The following is a 12,613-nucleotide window of genomic DNA, read 5'->3' on the forward strand; positions in this document are numbered from 1 at the left end:
GGGTCGAAGTAAAATAAAAAAATTCCTTCAGTAGCACCTTAAAGACCAACTAAGTTTTTATTTTGGTATGAGCTTTCGTGTGCATGCACACTTCTTCAGATACAGTGAAATAGACTTTAAGGTGCTACTGAAGGAATTTTTTTATTTAAATTAATAGTTTAATTTTTAATGTGTCTTATAAACAATTCTTAAAAACAAACAAACCCCTTATTGTAGAAAGATCACGATATTATGCAGGGGGAATGGGAGTTCATGTTTTGTGTCCCAGCAATGACGACTGTTTTCATCTGTGTTTTCTGCAGCCCCAACACACAGAAGGGACCGGGAAATGTTTAGCATGAATAGCAGATTCAAGACCTGCAGACCACTCAATTACCTTTAGCCTTTCAGGAATGGGAAGAGGAGAGATGAGCACAGGGCACGAATCCTCCCCAGCACAACACAATGTTCAACTCCCACTCACTTCAGTCGCTTTCTATAATATCCAGACTTCCTACTCCCACCACCCTGACCTCATGCCTTTGGTTTGAAGAAAAATGCCTCTTGAAGACATTCTCTCAATTTGGCACCTGCACCAGGTGTGACCGCCTGCTCCATTCCTAACACACCTCAAATTCCAACGGAAGCCAGGGGAGAGCTTGGGATATGCAAGAGAGGAAGGGCTGGGTCCTGCCATGGCAACTCTGTCTCTTAAAATAGCTCTAATGGGTCTTGCAAATCCATAGCAACCAGCACGAAGCCTAACAGGGACATGTGGTATCTGAGTTCCAACGGCAGCTACCGCCGTGTTCTATGCCGACAGAATGACCTCCTCTTGGACTGCTGCCTAGGAAGGTTTCAAAAATGTTCCAGTACTCCCTTTAACTTTGGTTGCCGGACCCCATACCAAAACGAAGCTAGGGGTAATTCCAGGCTGGGGGCTTTACATCACAAACAGGTTGTTCAGATCTGATTTTGCTGTGCCCATAACTGTCCACGCATTCCCTTTATAAAGACTTGGATATGGATGCGGGTGGCGCTGTGGTCTAAACCACTGAGCCTTGGGCTTGCCAATCAGAAGGTCGGCGGCTCGAATCCCTGCAACGGGGGTGAGCTCCCGTTGCTCGGTCCCAGCTCCTGCCAACCTAGCAGTTCAAAAGCATGCAGTGCAAGTAGATAAATAGGTACCGCTCCAGCAGGAAGGTAAACAGCATTTCCATGCGCTGCTCTGGTTCGCCAGAAGCGGCTTAGTCATGCTGTCCACATGATCTGGAAGCTGTCTTCGGACAAACGCCGACTCTCTCGGCCTATAGAGCAAGATGAGAGCGCAACCCCAGAGTTGTCCGCGACTGGACCTAATGGTCAGGGGTACCTTTACCTTTATGTTGTTTAATCATCTTGTACTGTATATAGTATTGAAATATGGGTTTTGTACATTATTGCATCTTTGTTTTGCTATGTTATGATGAAATAGGTTTTTTAGTGTTTGCTTGAAATGCGTCCCTGTCTCTTCATTGTGAGCTGCTTTGGGCATGCACAAAGCTATTTTGATACCTGTGCACATGAATTTTCCCCCAAGGTAGTATGCAAAAGCATAATAAAAACATGTGCCTTTTGCAGGGCAGGTAGGTATCAATTTCAATCTGATTTTGTTTTGCTGTGCTCTTAGTACGGATGTCCTGCGTAAGAGTAATATTCAGCTGTAGCAAACTACTCTTTGATTTGGCAGGATGGGGGGTGGTGAAAATATCCCAAACATTTAGGAATACTCCACAGGCCACCATAAGAGTTAAAACTTCAACCATGCATTCCTCACCACCACCCAAAAAAAACACACAGCAGCAATAAAATACTGAATTGTGATAATGAGGTCTTGGCACAAGACATCTGTACTAAAAATTAAAAGAGCAAAGTCCAGTGTATGCACCAGCATAATCACCCCCAACTGAGTGTATGGGGATCTTCAGAGAAATGTTCCAAACTAGGCATGCATTCCGCATGCAGTGATATATGAAAATGGGTATTGGGGGCTACTACAAAGAAAACAGCTAGGTGGTGCTCAGGTATGGAGCACACAGAAACAGAGGTGTTGCAACAGAGACCACCCACTGAAACATCACCACACATGTGACAAACTTTCCACCGCAGCCCATCAGTGACTGAAGATGTATAGTGGGGTATTTTTATGTGTTGTATTTTCTGTGGTAAAGGGAAATTAAGATTAAATGTCTCAGGCAAAGAAACCAAGGTGCCTATCGGAAGAGACTGGCTTGGCAGGACAATACCTTCAACACCACAGATGCAATATTAATACTGTATGTTGTTTTCAACAGTGGCAGTCTGCTATCTCTGGGAAGCCCACAATCAGAGTAGGAAGGTCATGGCACCCTCCCCATTTTTTGTCCCACTGTGTCTTGAGTGCAGCAGTCATGGGGAAAGGGGAAAGTTTGCCCCACTTCACTCCTGGGGGAAGGAAAAAGACACCGCAAAGAGGATCTGATGCATCAGGGCACAGCTGCAGAATGGGAATCTTTAGAAAATGTCTCAGGCACAGCAGCCCCTCAGGCAGAAGCTACAAGTTTCACAAACACCACTTGGACAGGTTACCAATGGCAGATTACGAGAAACAACAACACTACAAACATTTGGTTGAATCTCAGGTCAAAGCGATTGTGAGGGATTAGTCCATTTTAACAGATTACCCCCCCTGACACTTCCTGCTCTCTTCATCCTAAACAAAATGATCCTTTCTTTGCCTGGCTTGGCTTGTTCTGTGTTTCAAAAATAAGGTGAATGTCCTCTCTCTTCCTATAAGCAAATATGAAGCCTCATGGAAAGTGAAGAACCAGATTCCGTCAAAAACCTACACTTAACGTCCTTGCCCAATGTCCTGTTTGCTTTCAGTCATTGCCCTTGATCCATTGTGGTCAGATCCATCAAATTAAAAAACTGGGACATGGAAGTCCTCTCCCACTCTACAGCATTTATTCAGATAGAACAAATTCTAGTTAACAAAAACAACCCCTTTCTCATCCCCTTCAAACACACATATATACATACATACAATCCAACTCACCCAAATAATAAATTTGTTAGTCTTTTAGGCACTGCAAGATTTTGCAGTTCCTTTGCAATGAACACAACTATTTTCTCTCTATGGGGAGAAGAGCAGCTGGGTAGAGTTTTGAGATGACAAATCAGAGAAAAAGAAAGGGTTTGGAGCTCTTCCCCTCCATTGGTCCTCTGCTCCAAATCAGAGAACCGCTCATCACTTGCAGTTTTGGCCCTGGCCTGCTTCAAACTTGACTAAATTACACTTCAGTTTAAAACCTTTCCTTCCCCTTCTTCTTCTCAGGTAGCATAGCTAAAATTTGTTCTATTCCTCACCCAAAGCTGCACCCCTCACTTTAGCACTTTCCTCTTTAGCACTTTCATACTTAGCTTTAGACTAGGTTTGAACACAGACTTAGCAGCTACAGCAGAGCTGAGAAAATAGACAAAATAGTCAAGACACGTATGTTATCCAGACTTTCTACTCCACAGAGAGATGGGACTAACAGTATGATCCTATAAATGACAACTCAGAAGCTATTGTGCTCAATGGGGCTTTCTTCCAGGCAAGTGGGTTGCAGGATTGGTCCGCAGAAGAACAACATTCAGCCCTCCAACTGCCAACTAATTCAGCTTCAGTTTGCTAACTTAATACATTTTCTAAAATTATTTTTCCAGCGTTGTTACTGCTGAGCCCGTACATCTTTCTTTATTTCTGTGCTCAGCCTTACATGCATGAATTCCACTAGAGAGAGATTCAGATTCCTGCTCACTTTCATGTTGCCAAAGGAAAAAACAGCAACCTCCGTTTGCTTCTCTTCTTGGTGGAGCCCAATATCCTTTGCACAAAGCACAGTTCCAACCTATTTAGCCGGCAAGAGAGTCCTCCATTTAGCAATTTAAGGCTAGGCTTAAAACAGAATGCCTTCACCCAGAGACCCCTCACCAGCCTCCTCCCTGGTTTTATTTATTCAATATAGCCAGCCTGAAAGAGAGTTCTGTGTACAGTACTGTAATTCAAAAAGATGATGCACTGCTTTGTGAAATAGAGTTTGGTCCGAACAAAGGCAGCATTTTAAAACCACTATACGCTTTGCGCTGTATGCCTGCTAGAATAAGACTGATTTGATAAATTATGAAGAAAGAAGCTCACCTGCTCCTGGGAATTCATGACACGCAGCTTCATCTGCTTCAAGTAGGTGGAGGTGAGAGGCATGTTGTAGTCAATGATGCCAGAGACCAGAGAGGAAGGAGGTTCGTTTTCTGTAAATAAATAGAAAGGAGGAGGGGAGTCATTTGGAAGTTAGAAGGCCAAACAACATCTGTCCAATAAGACCCAGTGAGTACACCCATGCATGCATTTCCTGCTCCTATATAAAAAGAATGGGAGTGGGGTGGTTAGGTCTATTTGTTGCAATGAAAAGTGCACAAGGGGAGCTGAATGCTTCCAAGCCTATTGAGTAACTGTAGAGAGTATATGCTCAGGAATCAAGAGTGGACTTTAGGAGCAGAAGTGGGCTCAGCTGTGCAATACCAGCATCTCTGACTGGTAGGGAGCATGAAAGCCCTAAATGGCCTCAGTCCAGTATACCTGAAGGAGCATCTCCACCTCCATCATTCTGCCCGGACACTGAGGTCCAGCACCGAGGGCCTTCTGGCGGTTCCCTCGTTGCGAGAAGCCAAGTTGCAGGGAACTAGGCAGAGGGCCTTCTCGGTGGTGGCGCCTGCCCTGTGGAACGCCCTCCCAACAGATGTCAAAGAGGAAAACAACTACCAGACTTTTAGAAGACATCTGAAGGCAGCCCTGTTCAGGGAGGCTTTTAATGTTTAATAGATTATTGTGTTTTATTTTTCTGTTGGAAGCCGCCCAGAGTGGCTGGGGAAACCCAGCCAGATGGGCGGGGTATAAATAAATAAATATATTATTATTATTATTATTATTATTATTATTATTATTATTATTATTAAGCTTCTGGATTGGCCAGGCTCATTATAGACAACAGGAGTCTGATCTTCCTCCCTTGTACTTTATGCCTGATGCTCTTCAGGCCATGCCTGCTGGGTCTGATGGGAGTTGTAGTTCAGCAACACCTGGAGGACCAAAGGTTACCTATTCCCAACGGAGAGGGTTAAGTTTTGTCTACCAGCAATTCCCTGAGGTTTTTCTTTAATAGATTCATGTAACTAGAGTTGGCCCATGTCCTTTGTGAAAGTTGATCAAGTATAATCTAATCCATCTCTCCTTCATAGGTGACGAGGCTGCTTCCATCACCACCCTCTCCCTGCACAGAGAGAATGAAGTTTTGGAACAAAAGGGTCATTTGTTTTCCCTGCCCCTCCTGGCAAAGTGGCAAAAGGCTTGCATATGAAGGATTAAATAAAAAAGAAAAAAAAGTTTGGCTTGTGTAGATTATTTTTAAGGGAACCTATTGTGAAGGAACAACAAAAGAGTCTTCTGGCACCTAGGCTCTTCGTTGTTTTTGCTGCAACAGGCTAACATGGTTGCCCTTCTGGATATTGTGGAACAGGCGCTATTGACAAGGACCTTCATTCATACTGTGCAGGATACAATCAATGTAGCCCCCATCTGGCCGTAACCTCTTCAGCCAAATTCTCAGTGCAAAGCAGGGAGGAAGCAGAGCAAGGACGCAATGCTTGCTCAGGGCCAAGGAGCACACTGGAAAAAATATATCACAAGGCAGAAGGCCATTGTTATTTAGCAGATTAACAAGGGACACATTTCAAAAATCAACTGCAAATTGTTTTCATGAACCTGGCAAATGCCAGACTGCTGTTGGCAGGTGAGCATTCAGCGCAAATATTCTTCTTCAAAATTTGCAGCCTTCAAAATCTTAACATCTGAGTCAGCCCTTCAAATAGGAGTTAATACCTGGGCCAACCTGGGAATGAAAAAAGATGCAGAGAAAAACTAACTAGGAGAGCTTGCTGTCAAGGCCGCTTTTGCTGTTAGGTACTGGTCCCACAAATCCTCATTCTGCTTTCCCAATGCTTCATAAGGAAAATTGGCTACTGACAAGGGCCTCAGAAAATCTTGATATCTAAGACTTCAATATTATTAGCCATAAACACTTTCTATAGCACTTTCAGTTTCCAAAAGCCTTTACAAGCTTTATTTGCTTTCGTTTTGCAGCACCCCATGCCATGTAGTTTTTATGGCTCTTCTGGTGGCTTTAGAGATCAATGTCCACAGGATCCTTCTGAATCAGTTCTGTAGGCTAGGAGTCAGAGGCATGGTATTACGAGGATTCCTTCCACTCCTAGTGTCAGGTCTGTGGTAGTAGGCAACTTTTGCAAGGCCCCTTGAGTTTTAAGGCACAGGAATCCCTCCTAAAGATGCTGCTGGAAGCATTTCACCTAGGGATCTGTGGCATTGTATCATCAGTATGCTGGCTATTTAATTGCTACTGGACCCAATTAAAGAAATTGACTCGGGCATTCATAAACACCCTAGGTCCCAAATACTTGGAGTAGTATCTCCTCCATATTTGACAGCCTGAGCCTTATGACCTGCGCAGAAGGCCCTTTGTTCCAGCAATTACTATGCTTCATTACATGGCGATCCGCGGAGGGGCCTTCTCCATGAAGACCCCAATATGGAACTCTTTATCAATTACATTTGCTGTCCCCTTTATCAATTACATTTGCCAACAGCTCAAGACACAAAACTTTAGGCAGGCACTTCAGGAAGCACATGCATAGTTAAGGAGCAGTGGCTGATTTCCTGCATTTGGTTTAATCCTTTTACTTATTGGTTTACATGTACTTATGACACATTTTATTTGGCTGCCGAAAACCATCCTGTGATCCTATGGTACCAAGGAAGAGTTTAAAATATAACGAACAAACAAAAATAACTACTCCCATTTCACAGGTAGGAAACTGAGGTTGAGAAGTTGTAACATGCCCAAGATGACTCTGCGAACCCATTCTAATGTTGAACCTGAGCTTTCTCACTCTTCAAAATGGAAATTAAAATAAATACAGTAATGCATTTAGGTGTGTTTTCAACTGGCCTTCTGATTATTAGGGGTTTTATGGGAGGGAGAATCAAATGTTCAAACTTGCCTCTAGATTATAATTTTAATTGTGCCTGGCTAGGGAGCAGGGATCACCAATATTTCCGATAGCAGTCTCCACAAAAGTAGCTCAGATCGACCCTCATGCTACACATTTTTATAGTATGAGTAGGTCTTTGTATACTCTGTGCTAAAAAAGTTTTAAGTTCTGTGCCTGGGACACCCAAACAGGATATTGCAACTTGTGTACAAATTATGCAAACCGAGTTTCTGCACGTCTTTATTCTGCAGCTTTCACTATTTTCATATTTTTCATTCTGGTTTAGCTAGCCTCGGGAGGAAGGTCACCCACTGGGAGTTCTGCAAAGTACCTGTGCCCCTCCCCCACCCAACTCTCCCACCTGTGGCCCTGGCTTCTGAGGTTTCAGCCCACACAATTCCAAGCATCTGTTCACAGGCACCACGGCTCAGAGCCTGCTCCTTCCCCCCTACCCTGAGCCGAAGTTCTCTGCTAGCTGAATTCTGTGCCTAATGCTGTATAGGACGCTTTCCCTGCCCTCTTGCAGAATTGCAGCAGACACATGCCACCCCCCTGGGTACAGGACTGCAAGATCATTGCTAAGCAAAGAGGAGAATGAGGCTCACAGTGCAATCTAAACCCAAGACCCACCGGGGATGAGTGAGTTTGGAACTGGTGGATCTTGGGCTTTCCGATCTGAGCCGAAGCTCAGTCCCTCACCCTGGTTCAAGCAGGGGCTCAGCCAGAGAAACTTACACCTGCGCAAGTCCCTGAGATGGGGGTGTTATGGGGGGAAGGCAAGGAGAGTCACCTGCTCCAGTCATGTGACCAAGTGCCCGATTCTCAAAACTCAAGCCCCCCCTCCAGATTAGATTACAGTAGCCCCTCCCACTCAACAGAGTGTAGAAAAGGGGTCACTTATGCTGGTGTAAGCAATACCAGCTTCCCATGTTTAGGATTGCTTTGTAAAAAATATTCATGAAGCCAACGGGCAGTGAACAGAAGGCCACTTAGTCTTCCTTGGCCAGTGTTGCCCATTTAAGCTGCTATGGGTAAAGTCTCTGGGTGATTACAAACACAGAAGCATGCAGAAAGGGTCTTAGGAGATGTATTCCACACGAAAGGATTGGAAAAGTGAAACCAACAGATGGGACACTCCATTGCATAGGGCAGGGATTCCCAAACTGTGGCCCATGCACTACCAGTGGTCTGCAAGCTTCATTTGGGTGGTACATGGCATCTCTGCATTAAATACTCACACTGATTTTGAATTGTATTTTTATTGCTTCTTTTCTTTCTTATATTGTATTTTATTTTAGAACAATTTGAATTCTAGGAATGCAAATTGTAATACAATAAAACACAACATAAGAAAGAAAAGAAGCAATGAGAATACACTTAAAAATAACAGTGCATTACTACTGCTTCAAGAGGCAAACAAATCCTGAAGTGATCCACCAAGACCATCAGCGATTTTCAAGTGGTCCATCAACTAATAAGTTTGGAAATCACTGGTATGCAGCCTGTAGCTGCTTTGTATCAAGTCAGACCATTGATACAGACCAGCGGTTCATCTAAACCAGTGCTGTCAATAATAATAATGATATTTTTTTCTTCTTTATATGGCACCCATCTGGCTGGGTTGCCCCAGCCACTCTGGGTGTCTTCCAGCAATACTGACTGGCAGCAGCTCTACGGGGTTTCAAGGAGGGAACCTTACCAGTCCTACCTTTGGGCTCCACCCCATTGGAATTGAAATGCATCCTTTTCTGGCACTCAGTGCAGCTCATCAGGAACCTGGTCACAGCTTCTCTTGGAAGGAAGGCGTAAGTTTCAGCAATCTGGAGGAGAAACAAGAAGATGACATCAGTCCACATGAGAATATTTTGCCTTGCCGTTTTAGTGCAGGTTCAATGTACAGAAAATGTCAATTTATTTGTTATTTATTTAAGAAATGCAGATGACACAACCTTGATGGCAGAAAGCGAGGAGGAATTAAAGAACCTTTTAATGAGGGTGAAAGAGGAGAGCGCAAAATATGGTCTGAAGCTCAACATCAAAAAAACCAAGATCATGGCCACTGGTCCCATCACCTCCTGGCAAATAGAAGGGGAAGAAATGGAGGCAGTGAGAGATTTTACTTTCTTGGGCTCCTTGATCACTGCAGATGGTGACAGCAGTCACGAAATTAAAAGACGCCTGCTTCTTGGGAGAAAAGCAATGACAAACCTAGACAGCATCTTAAAAAGCAGAGACATCACTTTGCCGACAAAGGTCCGTATAGTTAAAGCTATGGTTTTCCCAGTAGTGATGTGAGAGCTGGACCATAAAGAAGGCTGATCGTCGAAGAATTGATGCTTTTGAATTATGGTGCTGGAGGAGACTCTTGAGAGTCCCATGGACTGCTAGAAGATCAAACTTATCCATTCTTAAGGAAATCAGCCCTGAGTGCTCCCTGGAAGGACAGATTGTGAAGCTGAGGCTCCAATACTTTGGCCACCTCATGAGAAGAGAAGAATCCTTGGAAAAGACCCTGATGTTGGGAAAGATTGAGGGCACTAGGAGAAGGGGACGACAGAGGACAAGATGGTTGGACAGTGTTCTCGAAGCTACGAACATGAGTTTGACCAAACTGCGGGAGGCAGTGCAAGACAGGAGTGCCTGGCGTGCTATGGTCCATGGGGTCACGAAGAGTCGGACACGACTAAACGACTAAACAACAAAAATATTCACTATACGTCTCAGAGCGACTTGCAGGAAGGAGTAAAACATGTAAAAACTAGCCAACTGTACAAAGGTAAAAATTACACTTGCCCCCCCCCCTTTGTATCTAGCCCCACCCACCTCTGGGAGGTGGCCTCCAGAAAGTTATCTGAAAGGGAAAGTGGCTCTTGAGCTGAAAAGGGTTCTCCATGCCTGGTTAGACAGTTCCCCTTAAAGTTTACCAAATTCTGCTTCCCTGACATTGCTTTCTGTTGGTTCTACTCCTGCACGCACACCCCAGAGCAACAGAGAACAAGTCTGCTCCTTCTTCTGCATGACAGCCCTTCAAATATTTGAAGACAGCTATCATGTCACCCCCTCGGTCCTCTCTTCTCCAGGCTGAAGTTAAGAAGTACTCACTGATCTATTTCCTAAGGCTGTTCCCAGGGAGCTCTGTCACTGGAGAGGAAAACGAACATTCCCAGCTTGACCTAACAAAGACATTTTAGGTAGGTGCCTTGCTGCTGGCAGGAGAAATGCTTGATAATGCTGACTGTCCTTCCCGAACTAATATTATTTCATTCCTGGTCCCTCCCAGGGCTGGGCCGCCCATGAGATGAGGTGAGACAGTCGCCTTAGGCAGTAGATCTGGAGCTGAAGAGGACACCACTTATCCAGCCATGTCCCTGCCTCCGTGAGCAAGCCACTGCACTGTCGCAGGCACACACACACCGCTGCCTCCTCTGCCATGGGCAGCCCCACTGCTGCTACGGGTGTCCCACCACCACCACTGTGGGGTTCACTGGTCCCTCCAGCAAAACCCAGCCGTATTCCAGAGCTTGGCCCTCGCTGACAGAGGAAACAGAAAGCTCCTTCGCTTCAGTGCCCAGCTGTACAGCGCCATGCACATTGCTGGTGTGATATAAATGCCTTTAAAGCCCTGAATGGCCTTAGATCAAGGTATCTGCAGAACTGCCTCCCCCAGTACGATCCTGCCTGAGAACCCCATTCCACTCTGAAGGCCCTCTTCCATGGCTACTTCCCCTCTGGGGTGTGGTGAGAGGACCTTCTCCGCTGCAGCCCCCAGACTTTGGAACAGCCTCTGGCAGGACGGGGCGGTGTCACTGCCCACAAATTCCCAGCATGCTTTTAGACAAACTCTTTTACGTTTTCATTGCTACTGTTTGAATAATATACTGTTTTATTTGGAATTCTGTCACTTGCTGCCTTGAGTACAGTTTCTGTAGAAATGCACAATATAAAGCATAATAATCTGTACTGTACTTATATTTTGTTCACTGTACATTTGACCACCTCTTAAGATGTCATGATCAAATTTCGCATGGTGATTCCCTCCTGAGATCAAGGACCAGGTTTTCATCAATGTTTGGTTACAGTTGGTTATCATTTTGAATCAAAATGAAAAACTGCGCTTACTTTAACCACTAGTTTCAAATCTGTCCTTATTTTGGGGGGTTCTTAGAATCCTCAAGCAACACCAAGTACAACACTGCCTGCAAATGGAAGTAAGTATGGAAGTCATAGCAGCTGTGACAGCAAGAGGTTGTACCGAGACCCAATGGCTCTCTGTTCTTTACCCACTTTTGCAAACAATACTTTTGTAAGATCCCCTTCAAGGTATAGGTCTCCAATTGCCTCTTCCCCAATACCCTTCTTCAAGCCCAATATCTGCAACTGCTTGGAAAGTCTCAGAACAGAGGAACCAGTTCAAATTTATTTATTTCTCTCATCCTTTCAACCTACTCACCCTTCCAAGTACGATCTATTATTCTCCCTACCAAGGTTATGGCTAACAATGACAGCATGGTTTCTGCAGGGAACTGATAACACTTTAACAAATATTAACAACAGGCAGGGTTGTTTGCACTCTACCCAAAAAAAAACAAAGCCACCACAAACAAACCTCGCTAAGGAAATCCTAATTTTGTGAGAAAGAAGCAAAGAAGTCCATGCTCAAAATAAAATTGACATATTTTCAACTGCCCCTCTGCCAACGTGATAGCTAGAATATAAAATTCTGAAAAATCTGGCTGGCTTCCATTATTTCTGTGATGGCACCTGAAGAATGTTAACGCTTTATTTTGTATTTTTGTAAACCAGTTAGAGGGCTTTTTTAAAAATCAAGACATAAATAAACTTAGATAGATGATAGATAGATAGATAGATAGATAGATAGATAGATAGATAGATAGAGTGGTACCTCGGTTTAAGTACACAATTGGTTCCGGAAGTCTGTACTTAACCTGAAGCGAACTTTCCCATTGAAAGTAATGGAAAGTGGATTAATCCGTTCCAGACAGTCTGCGGAGTACTTAACCTGAAGCGTACTTAATCTGAAGTGAACTTTCCCATTGAAAGTAATGGAAAGTGGATTAATCCGTTCCAGACGGGTCTGCGGAGTACTCAACCTGAAGCGTACTTAACCCGAAGCATGAATGTACAGTAATTGGTTCTGGAAGTCCGTACTTAACCTGAAGTGTACTTAACCTGAAGCGAACTTTCCCATTGAAAGTTATGGAAAGTGGACTAATCCCGTTCCAGACGGGTCCGCGGAGGAGTACTTAAACTGAAAGTACTCAAACCGAAGCGTACTTAAACCGAGGTATGACGATAGATAGATGATAGATAGATAGATAGATAGATAGATAGATAGATAGATAGATAGATAGATACACTGGTACCTCGACATACGAATTTAATCCGTTCCAAACGGACCTTCGTAAGTCAAAAAATGTGTAAGTTGAAGCCAATGGGGGGGGGAATCGTAAGTCGAAAAAATCCTATCTAAACCGCATCCAAAATG

General features: G+C 44.2%; 1 protein-coding gene across 5 annotated transcripts in view; it reads right to left on the reverse strand.

Annotated features, from left to right (window-relative positions):
* NOL4L (nucleolar protein 4 like) overlaps window positions 1–12,613 on the reverse strand; it is a 131,232-nt gene that overhangs the window by 68,563 nt on the left and 50,056 nt on the right. For 2 of the 5 annotated variants that reach the window (XM_060277396.1, XM_035121750.2), the window contains 2 exons: window positions 8,816–8,927; window positions 4,184–4,293 (listed from right to left, as the gene is read on the reverse strand). In XM_060277396.1, the coding sequence (XP_060133379.1) occupies window positions 4,184–4,293; window positions 8,816–8,927 (222 nt within the window). Of the gene's footprint in view, window positions 1–376; window positions 431–4,183; window positions 4,294–8,806; window positions 8,928–12,613 lie in introns of those variants that run through there. The other 3 variants (XM_035121752.2, XM_035121751.2, XM_060277400.1) reach the window with 2 other exon arrangements.

This window comes from Zootoca vivipara, chromosome 7 (genome assembly GCF_963506605.1).
Source record: "Zootoca vivipara chromosome 7, rZooViv1.1, whole genome shotgun sequence".
Taxonomy (NCBI): Eukaryota; Metazoa; Chordata; class Lepidosauria; order Squamata; family Lacertidae; genus Zootoca; species Zootoca vivipara.